General features: G+C 42.6%; 1 protein-coding gene and 1 pseudogene across 2 annotated transcripts; both read right to left on the bottom strand.

The window, feature by feature from the left end:
- Positions 1–133: 133 nt before the first annotated feature.
- Positions 134–1,421, bottom strand: LOC138214879 (trypsin-2-like; annotated as a pseudogene).
- Positions 1,422–2,394: 973 nt separating this feature from the next.
- On the bottom strand, positions 2,395–12,079 carry lipea (lipase, hormone-sensitive a). 2 transcript variants are annotated; one of them, XM_069177043.1, is made up of 11 exons: positions 11,955–12,079; positions 9,553–9,802; positions 8,575–8,859; positions 8,291–8,381; positions 8,033–8,178; positions 7,755–7,940; positions 7,091–7,243; positions 6,683–6,827; positions 5,598–5,831; positions 4,289–4,665; positions 2,395–3,414 (listed from the first exon to the last, which is right to left on the bottom strand). In XM_069177043.1, the coding sequence occupies exons 2-11, from the start codon at positions 9,790–9,792 to the stop codon at positions 3,154–3,156; spliced, it is 2,118 nt and encodes a 705-aa protein (XP_069033144.1). In that variant the 5' UTR covers positions 9,793–9,802; positions 11,955–12,079; the 3' UTR covers positions 2,395–3,153. The 2 variants fall into 2 exon arrangements, with proteins under 2 accessions (XP_069033144.1, XP_069033146.1); XM_069177045.1 differs by having other exon boundaries at positions 5,604–5,831.
- Between the last annotated feature and the right edge of the window lie 6,564 nt (positions 12,080–18,643).

The raw sequence follows: 18,643 nt of genomic DNA, 5'->3' as shown, positions 1-18,643 counted from the left end.
GTTGAACCAGGCAGTCTCAAGGTCAATAGTCAGCAAAAGAAATATTCATTAAAAATGTTACCATTGATAAAAAAATATTCATAAAGGATGCATGAAATTAATCAAAAAGTGGAGAGAGTGTAAGTTTGTTCGGCAGGGTGATATTTTAATGTTAAAACTTGACTTACAAACAGTGAAAGAAGTCATGAACTGGTCAGAAAAAACAGCATGTTTCTCAATAAAGTGTGTTGACAGCGGCAGATAGAATTTCCTCAGTGAGCGGCCATAGTGGAGCGGATCCAGTCGGTGAACTGACAAACCTGTGGAGGATAAACAAATGTCATTTCAAGAGAGGAAGGATAAGGGAGATAGGAGGAGTGTGAGGGTGTTGCATGCACATAATAAGAGGCGAGTCATTTAAAACAGCTCCTTCTGCAGAGGAGGATTTTTCTCAAAGGTTTAGCTCCTGTTTTAATAATGGCAGGATTTCTTCTTAGCAGAAGCTACTAATATAGATAACAACAAATACACGCTTCCTCTCAGAAAAACGCCCACACCATCCCAAAAAAACAAATAAATCCCTGATGACACCAGTGATGGAACACTTTAGTTAGAGGTTGGTTTTTTTGCCCAGAAAACTTCAGTCAGAGGTGAGAGTGCGCGAACCTTGGCGTAAACCCCGGGACGGTTTTCCTCAGCACAGCCCCATCCCCAAGACACCACGCCTTGGAGTTCCCCGTCACACACCAGAGGGCCACCAGAATCGCCCTGATGAAGACATTATGGAAAAATAACATTCAATTATAACAATAAATATAACAAAATAAAAGCACAGCAAAACTCTGATATACGAATAATAGAAAAGAAGCACAAAAACATGATGCCGGCTGCAGAAAAAAGGCATTTAAAAGGTAAAATCAGGAACAAAAAGAACGATGTATTTAAGATGGTTACATGTTCATCATCTGAATTCATGGCCTCATGTACCTGACAGGAGTCCTTGCCTCCTTCGGGGAAGCCGGCGCAGAACATAGAGGAGGTGATCCTGTTGGGGTAGGAGTTCTCACAGTCCTGCTGGGACAGGACGGGCAGATCCAGGCAGTGCAGGCGCTTCAAACACCCGACTGGGACAAAAAGAGAGAGACAGAGAGAGAATCACATTTTCAGAGGCACACTGGTCTCATCTCATGTTGAAATCACACACCTGCTCTCTCCCAGACTTACAGGGACTCTTGGTGGCTCCCCAGCCGGACACCAGACACCGGGGTCCCCGCTGCAGCGCAGCTGCCGGGCAGAGCGACGGGCCGGACGTACTCATCGAACTTTGCCGGCTCAGCAAGTTTGATCAGCATGATGTCGTTGTTGATGGTGTACCGGTCGTACTCCGGGTGGCGGATGACGGCAGCGGGAGCGATGAACTGCTCGGGCCCGTCCTTGTAGCTGATGTGGTCCTCCCCCCCCCTTGATGGCACAAACACCAACGGGGAAATGGGAAGAAAAAGAGCAGGTGAAGTCCTCTTGCAGTAGAGCTGCAAGGTTTAAATCCGCGCTGACTTACTTATAGCAGTGTGCAGCACTGACAACCCAGCAGTCGTTGATCAGGGTTCCTCCGCAGTAGTGCCAGCCGTTGTTGAGCGACACCTGCCAGGGGACGGAGTGAGGCCTGCACTCGTAGCCGCCGACGATCTTATCATCGAAGCCGAGGGCAGCTGTGCAGGAGGCGGCGAGAGAGAGAGGGAGAATAAAAAGGACGCGGAACCAGTTCAGGAAAAAAAAAAAGCAATATAAATCTGACACTTCCTTTAAAAGCTATCACTGTACAAAAATGTTAAGATTTTTTTTATTCTTAACTTAAAAGGTCAATTTCACCCACACTCGCCGTTCGTAGCCACCAACATAAAAAAAAATACCAGGAACCACATTGTGACTTTGGTTATGCAGAGTGGGACGAATCTCATCAGACTCTTTTAAATTTAAAGCGAGTCCCTCCCCACCCCCATCCGAGATCTCTGACCTACAACCACCCGGTGAGGTGTAAAAAAAAACACCAGGGTGGGAAATATCCAGGTGTGCTAAATAGACTCAAATCCAGAGGTTAGTTTGATTAAGCTTCATAATGTTTTTAGTTCACAATGTGTTACATTTTTCTCGGTATAAACCTGCAAAACAAGCTTGTATACAGCAATAACAGCCATTACCCACCATTTAAACTCAACTATGAAAAGGCTCATAAAATCAGGGAGCTCCCGAGGTATGCATGTATACATGTGTGAGACCTGAGAGTCACAGGGTCGGGAGGTTATCCTAACAGAGCAGGCAAACACTCAGATTAGCTGCTCAGACGCGTCCTTGTTAACATCGAGTACCTTTTCCGATTTCCTCCTCGATGCAAAAAGTTTCAAACAAGCACAAACAATCCTTGAGGTTTTCATTTAATACAAGCTTTAAATATAACAACATGAAGAAATACTGGAAATTATTGTACAGTATAACAAGTTACTTCCCCACTCGCGTCCAGACACGTCTGGTAAATACAATATGAAGGCCTTTTTATCAGTTTGTTGTAAACATGTGACAAACTGGCAAAACCAGATCATACACCGAACGAACCCAACTATAGTAATAATTATAATACAGTACACCTGGAATGTGCTTCCAATACAAGTAGACCTTTTATCCTGGTAAGTTGAATTATAATAATAATGAAGGCAAAGTGAAACAAAGCTTTTTCTTCTTCAGTGTGTTCAGCATAACTTTAAATTCAAGGCACAACAGCCGCCCCTCCCTGAAACATCTCACATCAGGTGATAAATTACTGCAGGAGCTGGTTATGGTGATTTTCTGAAGTGAGTTTTTGTCAGTAATATTGCCACTGAGCTGAATGTAAATGTAAAGCTTGGTAGAAAAATACTTGTTGCAATCATTTATGATCATGTCAGTGCTGGTTGTAGATCGCTGAAGTTTTTTTTTAGCGGCTCTCTTGAGCATTATTGCCGACAGAATATGCTGTGGAGTGTAAGTTTAAAGTGCAGCGTAAGTACTTCCGCTTCCTCCGTTGCACGCTCATAATTCGTTTCACCACATCACTCTCACCACATGATGTCATATCTCTTTTTTTTTTCTTCTTCTTCTCTTAAATCTCAAAACCACAAAGTCCCCAGAACGCCCGGTGAATCAGCCCGATGGATTGGTGCTCTGAAATGTCTCTTCCAGCTTCTGTCGCTTGCGAAGACCGTGGGTCGGTTTCTCGAAAATCTCCCTCAGTTGTGCCACACAGATTTCTGCGGCGACCTCCGTGTCCTTGGCGAGCTGATACAGGCTGAGGAAGCCGTGCGGGAGGTCCTCCACCACCGTCAGGCTCACCGGCTGGCCCATGGCTCGCAGCTTCTTGGCAAACATCACGGAGTCATCCAGCAAGGCGTCCAGAGCAGAGGCCTGCGCGGACGCACAAAACAGTCAGCTGCTGGGAAACTGAACAATCTGCTGAGAATAACAGACTATAGTCTAACAGATACTGGACCTTTGAGCATGTGGAAAAAAAACAACCAGTAAACACAAAAGTGTTCGATTGTATTTTTTCTTCTTAATACAGATCATGTAGATTTGTTTAAAAAAAAAAAAAAAAAAAAAAAAAAAAAAAAAAAATCCACTTGTCAAGTCTCTGGTGCAGCAGTGATGTTTCCAAAGGACTTCATCTTTATGTTGTGTTTGGATTGTCCATGTTTCCACTATATGAGCTATCCAGTGGACAATCCAAACACAGCATCTGTTTACTGCAATTTCCTGCATCTATCAGCGGACATATTCACCCTGTTCTAATATATATATGCAAAAATGTATTCATATATGACTCTAACATACAACGGGAATGATGTCTGAGACCACATATTTTAACATAAATCTGGAAATAATCAGAAAAAAATGATTGCATAAGAGAGCCACTGAGTCATTTTTGTTGATCTGGCTGACCAACCATTGAACCAGGTGAAATGTAGCATGACCATTGTGAACACATTTTGCAGCCTGGTTATTGATCACCAAATTACTGACCACATCTCAGATTTATCAGGCTGAAAAATCTTACTTATTGCCCTGATAACTTCAGCAAAGTTTGGGACTAAAGGTGCAAAAAGATGCCCCCCGGAGCAGCTAAGAAAAGCCCATCTTAAAATATTTAACTGTGTTTCGGCTGAAATGACACTTTGTTGAAAATAGCTGAGGCTAAGTGGATAAATTGTCCTGAGGTTTTGTAATAAACGATGTGATTTTGAGAAAGTCTTAACACCTCGTTGCCTCCCCCCTCTCTTACCACTATGTGTACAGGTGGCAGGCCTCTCAGCAGGTTGTTCGGAGCCAACAGGGGCGACACAAACGGGTTCCTGATAATGGGGCAGGACGTCTGGTGAACAAACGCCAGGCACTCGGAGCGAAGAGGCGCAAAACCCTCCGGGTAATCGAGGTGCCCGTCAGAGTTCGGTGCGGCGCTGAGAGTGAACGCCCTGCGGGCTTCGTTCTGCCTCTGCGACTGGGGGCGTGCGCCGCCTGAAGGCCGCATCGGGTCCAGAAAGGACTGGATCCAGTTGGAGGCGCCGTACGTGAGGTCACTGAGCAGCATGGCCGTGTCCCGGCTCAGACTGCTCAGACTGCTGCTTTCCACCGCGGGCTGCAACGTCCGAGAGTCGACACCTGGGAGGAAGACGAAAGCGAGGTCAGCAGGGGAAACTAAAACGCTGCAGAAAATACAGGAGAACACGGGTGAAATACAACATGGATGTGGCACTCGAGTTATCAGTGAAGGTATCAAGTCAGTAGATTTGTCCATCAGATATACTTTTACGTGGCTTTTTGTTATTAGTCTGAATAGCAGAGGTTAGTTGAACGGCACGAATGGGAGAAGATGATAAAGTAAATTGTCTTTTTTTTTTTTTTTTTTTTTTTTTTTTTTAATCCTTAAAGTGTCTGATAAAGAAAGCAGACCATCTTCATATACGTTTGTGTGAACGTTTACTTTAATGTGCGTGATGGGAAACAAGACTTTCTATCTTTCACAGAGAGCAGCTCTCTGGCTTATGATCTCCAGCAGCCGGATATCGGTTCAAAAATCATTGACAAGCCTGGTTGAAAAGTTGAGGTTGTCGCCCTCGCTGTCTGTTAAGGGATCTAAGGTGCTCAGCAACCAAATCCAGATATAAATGTGATGAGGTATAATCTCCTGAATCTTCCAATTGAGTGTTTGTATTCCAGGAGGTCTGAGAATTCTAATGTTGATCTTTTAGTCAGTGTGGATATATCGTATGCCGTCCTTACGTATAATGGCCTGTTGGAGGTTGAGAGCTTTCCGCTGTGGAAGTTAATAATATCTAGCTGGCCAGTCAAACCTTTAAAGTGACGAGGTGATGCCACAGTGCTAAAAATTAAACCAAGTCAGTTGACACAGACGGAAGCGATCAGAAAGTAGTTCATTATTCTCACCTTTCTTTCCGAACATAAATTCTGATATTCTGTATCTATATACTTGTGTGTTAAATGAGATGTGAAAACAGCACACACCTAACCCTGTGCACACGCACACACACGCACACGCACACACACACACACACACATATACACACACATACCTATACCTGCATAGGCATTAATGCATTTTGCAAGGACACCAAGAGGCAACAGCGGGTCGATGAGCGTGAGCAGGCGGGAGGGCGAGGCGTCAGTGGTGAGCAAGGTGGCGGGGTAGGCGGCCATGATGCCGTCGGGGACTCGGATGCCGGAGGCTATGGCCTTCATGGACACGGTGATGCAGAGGTTCCCTCCGGCGCTGTCTCCGGCCAGACAAACCCGCTCAGCAGTGGAGCCTGGGACACACAGATGGAGCTATTAGTATCTAGATAACGGTAATAACAATTGCAACAGTATTAATAAACAACAGGAACTCCATAGCAGACTGTTTGGTAAATGTTTTTGTCTGAAACATTTTACACTACCACTACGAGATGAAACTATGAAATGGATCATTTTTTTCAAGTGTTTTATCAATGCACAGTAGGTTTAACAAAATGAATTTGAAGATATCACTTGGGGCTTCGTGATGAGCACTTTCCAAATTTTTTTGTCAAAACAAAAAGGTGAAAAACATAATAGACAACCAAATATATGATATATACAAATAATAACCCCCGAGCAAAGGACAACCAGTATTACGACATACACTACTAGTGTACCGTGTACATTTGCTATCTACAGCTGTTAAGTGAACATCGATACATTTTTAAGTTGTACAGAGACTTTTATACATAGTTAGAATTTATATATGTATTTAGTCAAGTGAATCTATCAGTAGAAATATATGGAATAACTATAAGTAGCTGCTTACACTTACAAATGCTTTGAACTCAATGTGTCGTGTTGACATTGCTTCTAGTGCAAACCAACATAGTAACACTATTTATATTGCTCTACTTTCGGTGTTTATTTTACCGTCTCGCTATTCTGCTGACTTTGTTTTTCCCGCTGAGTCATATCCCTTCTGGTGTTGCGTGTGCAATGACCTAATTTACTTCTTATCTTCACGGTTCGCAAAAGTCACTTACATCTATAAAATCTACGATAAGAAAAGCGATTCCTGCGACAAAGACACCCTGAAATGTTCAAGGCATGAATTCTCCCAGATGTTTTCACTGTAATGTCGTGTGACTCGTGCACGAACCCAGCAGGTGGCAGTTATTCAGTGCCCAGCAGTAGGCGTAGAAACATTCCTCCAGGGCTCTGGGAAAGGGCGCCTCGGGTGACAGGGAGTAGTCGACGGACAGCACAGGCACATTCAGCTCCTTCGACCAGCTCCGAAGATAATTCTGATGCGCGAGGAGGGTGGACAGAGAAGAGATGGATCGCAAACAAGAGCTGCTTGTTGTCAGTACATTCAACAAACAATGTGTTTCTTTTGCAGACAGTTCGTAGGACTGAAAGATCTCGAACAAAATAATTACATTAGCTGTTATAATGGGATTAAGAGATCAAGTCGTAAAATTAACCTTACGATGACTTTAACAAACAGCTACAGCAGATGAAGACACTGTTAACGGCTGCGGTCCTCCACCAGCGTGCTCTGCTGTACCTCGTGGGATTTGGACGTCTGGGCCACAAAGCCTCCTCCGTGGAAGTGGATGAGCAGCCAGGGGGAGCGAGGCTGCTTCTGCACCCAGGGGAGGTGGGACACGGAGATGGGGGGAGGATCTGTACGAGAAAAAGCCTGAAGCTCTTCACTGTCCTATAAAGTAAGAGGACAAGTCACATAGTAATTCATAATGAAGGAAACAAAGCGATAATGCAGATCATACACGATGAACAGTGAAGTTATTTAGCTAAAATATAAACTTCAAGTCCCCTTTTAATATCTAGAGATCATTACAATGAATACCAAAACTGTCTTTACAACATTCATCTTTTACTTTTACTTCCTGTGCCTTTTATTAGCACCTTGAATATTTTGGTCTCCCTCACGTACTGAATACCTCATTGGTTAACATTTTGTAATGTTTCTTCTAATAATGTCAAACCTTAAAATCATCACATGCCGTGTCGTGGGGACATTTTACTAAACATATATATCCATATGTAAGGACTAACCCTTTCTCTCTCTCTGTGACCTCTGTTGCCACATAAATAAAGTTCGCTCACACTTTTTATTTCCTTTTACCACCTCCTCTTGTTTTATGTTTCCTCACTGGTAGTAGTAATTAATTTTTTTAATTCCCGGTATTACACCTGCAGGTCCTCACCTGTCCCTGTCGGAGCTCGCAGGAGATCAGCCGCATGTGGACGGGCCCGGGGCCCGAGTGGGCGATTGGAGGTGACACGGTGGCAGAAAGCCTGGGGTCGGAGGCCAGAGGGAGGCGTAGAGGGACTGGAGGCAAAGTCAGGGTTAAATTGACCTGCACTGGGTTCGAGGATATTCTGTTGAAGCCCTGCATACAGAAGGACAAGCAGGTGAGTGAGTAGTTCAAACACTGGAGAGCACTTCAGGTAGTGAAAGGGAAGACTACTTGACCCTGCCTACTGTTATAAAGCCGGACTCTGTGAGGTTCCAGAAGGACTTCCAGAACTGCATGTCCAGATTCTGGGTGATGCGCTCGAACTCGGCGCCCCGCAGCTCCGGATCGATGACGTACTTCCCTGATGTGAGGAGAGAAAGAGCTGCCATACCTGGAGGGGGAGGAAAACGTATTTTAAAGAGGATCACATCTGAAAATGTCAAAGCAAGACCGGAGAGTTGAATTTGAATCTACACCACTGCATTTAAGGCAAAAATACTCACCTAACCCAGACTGCTGTTTCCCATATGTTTCTCCGTATGAAACCATGCTTATGACAACAGTCTGGAGGAACGGGCGAAGGGTAGGAGAGAACTGTGAAAACAAACCAGAACGGCATTTAATAAGTAACGTCAACAATTAAAGCAGTAACAATTAGTGTACGCCAAAGAGTAGCGCGAGTGGAAGAAACGGGTGATTAAACCAGCATCTAGCGAAACATCTGAACTCCGACACGCCAAAAAAAAGAAAAAAGAAAAGTGGTTTAGAAAATAAGTCACGGGCTGACCTGGAAGCCCAGACAGCGGCCGTAGAAACAGGCTTTGTGCATGGAGCTGTACTCCTGCACGAACCTGCGGCTCAGCTCCACGTCGTGCTGGGCGTACAGCTGGCCGTACTCGTTGTCGTTGAGGAGCCGCTGGGCGAGGTGGAGCAGGGCGCGCAGCTGGCACAAGGCACTGCAGTACGCCTCCATCTCACAGGTGTTGTGATCCGCCCGGAAGAAGGCGCCGTTATAATTACCGGTGATGTAACGGCCCTTGTGAATAATGTGCAAAAGGCAAGAGAGCAAAACCTGAAAAAAAGAAACGAGGAGAATTTCACGTACGAGGTAGGGAGGCCGCGTTGATCGGTTTAATTACAGGATACAGTAAAATATAACAAACTGTTTACAAGCTGCTGTGTAGCTTATGTTCTGCCTGATGAGGGTATTTAGTGAAATATAATCATATCAACAGGGGTCCTGCTTTAATGTCTAACTGTGTGAACATACTGGTGATTCCTCACATGATAAACAGGTAAATTAACTTTAAAACCTTTTTCATGTGAAGTTTCCTCATAGTTTATATATCATTGATCATAATTAAGACAAAACTGTATTTTGTACTGCAGTATGAGCAAACAAATGACGTCGTCTAAATTAAATCATTTAGCAGAGATAAGGATGAGGAACACAATCACAGTCACGTTGTCACTTTGTGGTGAAATCAAGGTTCAATCTGAAAACTCCCCTTTTAGCCCTCTTTTGAAATCTGAGCGACCAATTATCTCAACCAACATTTGCCGTTTTAAACACAATTGTATTATTTGTGTTGTAAATGATCATAAAAATGTGACATTTTGTGTCTGCTGCTAATAACTTCAGTCTACAATCAAACAGGGAATAAACTGGGTTTTTTTTGTTTGTTTCGCTTACTAACACAAAGGATTTGTGAGAAGAAATCCAAGCTCAGAAAAATATCCTTCAGGTCGGCGGGATGTGTCGTACCTTGACCAGGGTACGGTAGCCATTCCCGGGCGTCTCTTCATCAAAGTCGTAGTGGTGATAGACGGCGGTGAAGCTGGCGACCACCGGCTCCAGGGCTCGTCCGTGCTCCTGGATCTCCCTCATGCACGTGACCAGGCGCTCGGCTACGGCGCCGTACGGCAAATCGGAAGCCCCACAAAGGAGAGAAATGTTGTTTCGGCATACCGTCTCTAAGGCGTCAAACACAGCCTGGGAATCCATATCTGGACGGCTGGGAGACAGAGAGAGACAGAGAGAGACAGAGAGAGAGAGAGAGAGAGACTGAGACTCAGCACTTCAAACCTCCTTTCTATCTGCCCGTGTAGCGATCGACGCGGCAGACATGTGATGTCCACTGCACATCTTGAAGGAAAGCCCCGGCGGGCAAACACACAGATGACCTCACAGTGCAACAAAACTCGGTGCTTTGGTGATTATCCTCTTATCTATTTAATCATGGGTTGAACTTCCAGTGCAGCCGGAGGGGAGACCTTTGAAACGAGTCTGTCTGCCATCGACCCCGTGAGTCTCTCTCACTTTGATGTCATTAAGCAACACGGATGATTTCAATTCTAACGGTCATCCACCTCCATACTTACTATGAGTAAATCCTCTTGAACACAAACACATGCGTTAGCGGGAGTAAGTGGTCGTATTACAACATGACGTGTGCATCTGTTGTTGGATAGATTGACAATATCAATAACTTGTGCCTGCTATCTTTCTGGATGACTGGAAAATACTTAAGACACGTTTTCAAATGTTTTTGGCTCGCAGTGCGATAAACTTTTTTTACAAACAATGTGGGGCTCCAACATTATCTTTATCTAAAGCTATTGATTATCAATAATCACAAAAAAAACCAAAAAAACATTGCGGGTTCCTAGAACGAAGCTGCGACCATCGGTATCAGAAAATACTGAATGTCAAGCAAAACATAACAAAACTAATTGCAGTACAGAGTGACATACCAATGACAATATGTTTGGGATCATGTTTGGATAAAAATCTGTTTAGACTGGTTCCCTCATATGTAAATTAAATTCATCTGAATTCATTTTCCAGTAAAAGAGTTAATCTCTACTACAATATAAAATTACATAAGATCAAACATATTTTGCACCACAGCAGCTGTGAGGAGGGCCTGAGGCGGGCAGTGTAATCCGGACACTGTCACATTTCTCGTAATGTTCGGAAACACTGACGGCTTTATTGTAGTTCTGACACAAGATTGATTGTGAGTTTTTCTATTTCTGGTCTGTTTCTGCTTAGACTTTTAGGTTTCTAACAACAACAACAACAACAAATATTCCTGTCCAGCATTATTATTTGCATACAGACAGGGAAATAGCCACCAGGGATAGACACTAGACTGCAACAAAAAACACAAACAAAAACACGTATTCATTTCACTTTGCAGTTATGCACCTATATTTATATATATATACAACTTGAACTTAAATGTTATTTCAAGTTATATTGAAGAAATTTTATCAAAATGTATCACGTTATCAGTGTTGAGTACTGCTGTGAAGTTTACACTGCCTAGTTCACATACAGTTTTGAAATGTCAAGCTTTATTGCCAGTATAATCATACATTACTTTATTAAAGTGATTAAATAACTGCATACATATTTGAGGTTTTTTTTTGCTTTAAAATGAGTTGCTGATTTAACTTTCTGTGGATTGATAAATGGTTTCAGCTCCAAATTAGATGGAAATGATTTACAACAGCTTAAATAAAACAAAATCATTCACGTCCAGTTTTGATGTGAGCCTCTGGGTGCATTCCTCACTACGACCTTTTGTTTTCCAGCTGAATCTCACCATTTTTTTTTCTTTTTTTCCCCCCAAACAAAAAAAAAAAAGCCTTGCTTGTTCCAGCAGCCCTTTCAACCCAAACAGCTGATCGATGACGTACAGCTGTCAACAGGCTCCTCCGTCGCTGCCCAACACTGTCCCATATCAGCTTTCCTCACCGACACCAGCTTTTTATTTTATTATTTTTACTGTTAAAACGGCTCGCAGTTTCTTTTTTTTTTTTTTTTTGAGGCGGTGTTTTTCCGCTAGCTTAACCTCCAAAACCGGGAGAAAAATCCTCACCGACAAAATGCGAAAACAACCTCCGTCACTCACAGCAAAGCAAACACTTCACAAACCGTTGACAACTTTGTGTACTTCCAACTGCCGATCGACTTCCTGTTTAAGTGCCATTAGAAACGCTAACACGCGCGGTGACAGTTGTCACTAAACGTTCCCGCGCGGGGTTAAAAAACGCCACAAATGTGCCAGTCACGAAAGATATGTGTTACGATTATGTGCCGTGGTGGTGTGTGTTTTTTGTTGTTGTTGTTTTTTTTGTTTGTTGTTTTTTTTTAACTACCTTCACTCGCCCACGCGCATCGTCCTCCTGGATGTTCCTCGGCCGGTTTCTGTCAGCGCGCCCGCGGGATGACGGGTGACGTCACGTGAGCCGAGCGCGAGCGAGGAGGCTTCTGCGCGCGCAACAGGTAGCAACAGGTAGGCTAACCAAAAAAAAAAAAAAAAAAAAAAATCCCCATTACCTCCAAAGTGCGCCACATTTTATGGTAAAAATATGCCATTGTGGATGACATGGTAGTAAGTAGTACCGCTTAAAAAAAAGGTTTCTATTCTGTAAGATGGATTTACATCCCTCTCAATGCTTCACTGAGCCTTTATAAGCCATTAATAGGCTTGGATCTCTGTTTAGCTTGGTGTGTAATTCATTAAAGGTGCAATAAATAAGATTGAAGTCCTTGTAGTACCATTTTGTACTTTAAGAGGTGATAGTGAGTCACTGCAGTCCATCTTTTTGGTCAAATTTGCTGTTAGTTGTAGTTCACTTTTTAGGGCCCGAGCACCAATGGCGTGAAAGCCCTATTGTTATCCAAGCGATTATTATGATTCTCTGTAAACAACTGCATTTTTGGAGGTTTTATCATATTCAAAAACTCATGAAAGTTGGTACACCCATTTCTCCCGGCGAAAAATTTGGTATTTTAGTGGAATCGCGAGTGGGCGTGGCCAAATGGCTCGCCAGCCCGCCCCAAACAGATGTCCCGGCCGCTCCATTTACCTACATGCATGAAATTCGGTGGTAATGTATATCACACTTAGATGTACAAAAAAGTTACGTTGCACCACCATTACGTCAACTCAACAGGAAGTCCGCCATTTTGAATTTAGTCGCCATTTTTGGCGATTCACACATGTTGTACTTTAACGAACTCCTCCTTCAGATTTTGTCACACTGACTTGAAATTGAGTCTGTGCCCTCTTAACATGTTTGGAATTAAAAGTTATCAAAATAATTTGTTTTCTTCGATCGGTGTGCCCGTGGCGTGGCGGGCAAAAAGTGACCCAAAAGTCATGCTATGGCATGTTGTTCAAAAAATGACCGGCATTTTCAAAGTCAAAAATGACTTGTGACAAAGGGGGGAATCGAACCCCAAACCTTTTACGAAAAGGCAGCAGTGCTAACCACTGTGCCACCAATCTTCCCGGGTGATGGGCTGCATTGTGACAAATCTTTGGCTCACTGCAACCTATAACTCCACCGTCCACAAATATTCATTCAAATGCGACCAAAATTGCCGCAGACATTCTTTAGATAGTAGATATACGTGTTTTCAAGGGGGTCTGCAGTGATATTAAATATCTTCCTGTAATGTGTAGTGATGCAAAACTTTTTCAATTTTTCCAAACGTTTCAACTTCACTAAAAGTTGAATCACCATCAACAGGTGAAATCTGAACCATTAATATCAACCTTGGTGAAGTAGAATCTTTTACCTGTTGAGTTAACCAGACTGTCGGTTGAGTCACTGGAAGCTCTGAGTGAACTCCGTGAAACACTTTCTCCTGCCGCGATTTATCCTCCGCCACCGAAGATAGTCCAGCGGTCTACGACGCCGACTCCAAGCTGAAAACGACCTCATGAAGACACGGGTTCGAGCCCCGCCGAGGTAACACACAAGGTTCACGGTTTACCCGCCGAGGTAACACGCAAGGTTCACGGGTTACCCGCCGAGGTAACATTCACAGTTTACCCGCCGAGGTAACACACACAGTTCACGGGTTACCCGCCGAGGTAACATTCACAGTTTACCCGCCGAGGTAACACGCAAGTTTCACGGTTACCCGCCGAGGTAACACACACGGTTCACGGGTTACCCGCCGAGGTAACATTCACAGTTTACCCGCCGAGGTAACACGCAAGGTTCACGGTTTAGTGTGGGCGAGTCCCCTTAATAAACAGAGAGCAAATCCCTCTAAGGGTAAGCCACACAGGTTCGGGTTTGTACGTGCAGTCATACTAATACCAAACCAAAGGTCAACAACAATACAAAACAAAAAAATACAAGTCCAAAAGTGACTTTTTTTTTTTTTTTTTTTCATATTTCAGACATGATAGAGTATGACACAGAGGTGTTAGAGCAGTTGCTGCATAGTGAGAAGTAACTTGAGGCATGCATGTCAGCTCAGGAAAAGGTCATACTCCAAAAAGTCATGAAAAGTCATCCAAAATATCCAAAGTATGTCGTCCAAAATATTCAAAGAAAAGTCATAGCATGTTGTCCAAAAAGTGACCCAAAATTAATTTTAGTATAGAGTATATTGTATATAGTATACAGTATATAGTATAGCCAGGGCGATGCGGCTAAGTTTGATGTTTCGCCGTGACACACACAGGAAGTTGATGTTTAATTGTTACTATAACTGATGATTGTGAGGTGTGATTAATTGAAAAATGGTGATTGGTTAAGCCTATAGGTTATGTTATAGCTTTCTTACAGCCACAGCAAACCCATACACTCTGTAAAGTTATACAAATAGCCACTTTTACAAGCAATATTTTACAACTACATATCCAGTCTACAAGAACTGTCGCGAGTGCAGAATGAAACTTCTTTCTTTCTTTACTCACCATCTGCTGTCTCTAGAAGTGGGAAGCAACACCACCGTTAGCTCTGCTTCTGTTTGGTCAAACGTTTCAGCCGTTTGTTTTTGTTTACTGTTCCAGTTATCCTGTCATGTGTCCATCGTTGGACTGAGAGCAGACCGGCCACTACAGTGACTCACTATCAGGTGCGGGCTGTGCAACACAGTACCCTGATGTCTTTGACTTAAAATCAGGACTGTTATTTGTTCACATTTTGTTAATAGTTTTAGTTAACATGAATGTTTTAGATTAAAAATCTTACATATTGCACTTTCAAAATTGCTTAAACAGTACAAACAGTTGTTAAAGTACTGTAGTAGTAGTTCTTTTTCATTCTCGTTGTGTATGTGTGAGATGGTGGGAGTCTCTAGTGGCCATAAGATTATTTGCAGCTTCAATGAGATATACAGAACTTTTTAATGAAAATACACAATATGGATATCTTTGGGCTTAAGATATCACCTTAGTCTTGAATTTGGCTGTGAATAATTGAATAAAACAATCCACATAACCAATTTATTAAGGATAATGAATAATGGCACCTTAAGAACTGGAATATATCTTACAGCTCGATAGAAATAATTCATAAAAATGCTAAATATCCTCCAAAGAAACTGTTCAGCAGTTATGATTGGTGTCATTTGTCCTAAATCCAAAATGTAGATTGAGCTGCAACCCCATTTTTTTCTTAAACACAGGAACACATCTAAACAAGTGAAAAGATGCAGTACATCTCCTATTTCAACAATAAACGTTTAAATAAGTATAGTAAATATATAAAAGATAAAACACAGGCATCGACGGCTTTAAAGTACAAGGCAGTGCATTGTCAAAGTGTGGTTTTATTTCCTATTGTGGTGGCGGGGTGTGGTTAGCTCAGCTGCAGGGGGTAGAGAGTCTGTCTCCAAGGAACCCCCACAGTAGCTCAGACCTGCTACACTGGTGCCCAAAGTGGGGGGGGGGGGGACATGAAGACAGACTCAGACAGATAGCTCAGTCAGACGTTCGGGTGTAAAATGCCTTTATTTGCCCGGCCCACACAACAATGTCTCTGTGCAACCGCGCTCCTCGCCTCCTTCTCACTGCTCCCCTTTATAGGGGAGAGCTCATCAGTTCGTATTCGGCTCAGCTGCGCTCATCACACCTTCCCGGCACCGTTCCCCGAACCACTCCTCCCACTCTCTGCTCCCTGCAGCCGAGCTCACCACACCCCGCCACCACACTCATTATTACTCCTCAGCAGCAGAAGACGTCATGCATGATTGACTGTAGTGCAGTTAAATTTACAGAGATAAGCGACTAATCTTACAGTCTGATAGTATGAGGCGATTTATTGGGGGGAGGGGAGGGGGAGGGCAACGTACTGTACATAATAAGTCACCGTTACTGTCACCCGTGTCTGACGTACCATTACAGTATTGATGTGACACCGTGTTGAAACATTTACATTGTAGAGAATCACCTGTTCTTTTACTAACCCACAGGTTGCTGATAAGTATCACACTTGTTCCACATATCAAGGTCACCTTACCGATTGTATGTTTATTCAACATTTCTGTGTCACTTCCCCGAACTGTCAACCCGAAACAAGCTCCATCCGACTGATGTCCATGCGGGTGCGTTTATTTAACACCCTCTTCTGTCTGCAGGTTGACACTGTAAACACACCGTATGGCGGATGAACGGGTTTGTGGTAACTTTTTTTTATGTTTCAGTCTAAGACCTCCTTGTCCTGTTATCAACGATAATTATAGTAATTTTGATTTGTTGTTTCATACTGAGCTCCCTCCGTTTTGGCAGAAATAGAAACTAAAGAGGATTAAAAACAAATTACATGTGTGTAGTGCTTGTTCACGTGATTTTGTCCAATTTAAAAAAAAAAAAAAAGGCAGAGTCAGAGTGATTCTTCACATTTATTAACAGACACAAGCTTGTCTTATCAATCAATTATAACAAGTGCTAAACTAAATATAGTAGAAAACCTGAAAATGATCACAGTCATAGGAACGAGGAAAATCTCCCCCAGGTTTTATTGTCTTTGTGTCTGACTTTTCTGGTTTCTCTTCCTCTCCGTGACTCTGCACTGTCCTCCGGGAACTTTCCCATCCCTTTACCAACAAGTCAGTACTCACGACGATGAGTTGTGTTTTTACAGTATGCTGTTGCTGTATATTTAGAATTGAAGAGTGACAAAGTCAGTGTTGTATTGTGTGTTTCTACTCTATCTAATCTATATTTAGAGCAGAGTTGATCAAAATATTATGTGGATTATTTTAGACTTCAGACTGTTTCATAACAATTTTGTTTGCATTCAATAATTTTAATGCAATATAATATTGCTTGATTCCTTCGTCCCTAAAAAAGAAAAGCAGTAAATTCTCATATTTAAGGAGCTGGAACCAGTGAATTTTGAGATTCTCTTGGTGTTTGAAGGAGGTTACTGACTTTGATGAAGCTGTACTTTTACATATAGCACCGTAATAAGGGGGATTTTTGTTTTTTATGTCTCTGTCCCAACAAACAGTCACGGCTGTGGATGCTTTAAGTTTTCGGGTTGTCCGTCTATCCGTCCGTACGTCTGCCCGTCCCATTCTCGTAAACAGGATATCTCAACAATGCCTTGAGGGAATTCTTTGAAGTCGGTCCGAATGCTCACTTGGTCCCAAGAATGAACTGGGTCAAAGGTCAATGTAACTTCACGTCCATCCATTATTGTGAAAGTAATATTTCTGGAACACGTGAGAATTTCTTCAAATTTGGCACAACAAATTAACTTACTCAATGACTGACTGACTCGATTCAGTTGGTCAAGGTTCTCTGTGGCCTAAAAATGTTTCGCAAGAAACACTTTTTTGGCCATGATTGAACGCCATAACTCAGGGACAGATGGGGAGATTGTGGCCACATTTCAACTTTAGTTGGATACTGAATCGGTGACATCATCTCGGGTGGCCGCTGTTAAACTTTGGTGATTGAATAGATCTTCTGTGCTGTTGAGTTGAAGCCAAGTTTTAGAATTTGTAGCTTGCAAACTGCAACTTGACTGGTTTACAGAGACATACAACTGTGATAATTCTAGTTTTTCAACATATCTGAACAGCTTTGGAGTGGATTGCCCTGGAATTTGGTGGAGATATTCATAGTGCCGAGAGTATGAATCCAAATGACTTTGATGATCCTCTGATTTTCTTATATAGCGCCACCAACAATCAACGTATCCAGGGAAATATCTCAAAATGGACTATATGGAAGGGCACAACAGATTGTACATGGCTTAGATAATCCCTCACTTTGTCTCTGTCACCATTATGAGCTTGACATTTTTACGTGAAATGTCTGCACTACTTCAAGACATATTTTTCGGTACAGATATTTGTGACCTTTTCAGGATCTTTTGTAATTACTGCAGAAATCGTCTGACTTTTCATTTAGTGCTATCATCACGTCACAGTTTTAATTTGTCCAATACATTTTATTCATTGCTAATTAGCTAACGTTAGAATACTTATATACTAACCTACTACGAAGAGCATGGCATATCAGCAGGTTAGCATGTTAGCATTGTCACTGCAAGCATGTTAGCGTGCAGATATTGGCAATTAGTTCAAATTTAACACTTTGACCACTGAGCCACATAGCTGTGGAATTATGTCTTAATAAGTAATCAATTGATTATCAGATTTTTAATGATTTATTTGTGGAATTTGAAGGAACTTGCCGAATAATAACAGTTCCTTTGCACTTCCTAATTCATTTAGACTTATTGCATTTTTGACTGTTAACAGGGACAGCCTGGTGTTGATCAGGTTACTTTAGCTAATTTCCTTTTTAATGCCGAACCTCAAAGGTCTAAGGGACGCCTCCCCTTACAGAGACCTCTCTAATTACCCTTAACCTTAGATACACGTTTCGGACCTACCTTGAGTCAAGGCAACAATTGATGTGGCCAGTTTACTCATTAACTGTCAACAGAGCTGTCACGCGAACAGCTTGGATTTCCCTGTAGTTTATGCTGGTGTCCTGAAAGAGAACATCAGCACGAAAGTGACTCTGCAGGTTTCAGAGTGGTTAAATGAGTTAAAAGGAGTCTTATTTCAAAGGACACAGGGT

Source organism: Embiotoca jacksoni, unplaced genomic scaffold (assembly GCF_022577435.1).
Source record: "Embiotoca jacksoni isolate LCO1_2020_lvr unplaced genomic scaffold, fEmbJac1.0.p SCAF_7, whole genome shotgun sequence".
In the NCBI taxonomy this organism is placed as follows: domain Eukaryota; kingdom Metazoa; phylum Chordata; class Actinopteri; family Embiotocidae; genus Embiotoca; species Embiotoca jacksoni.
Note: the sequence above shows the minus strand (reverse complement) of the source record. Positions and strands in the feature narration are given on the sequence as shown.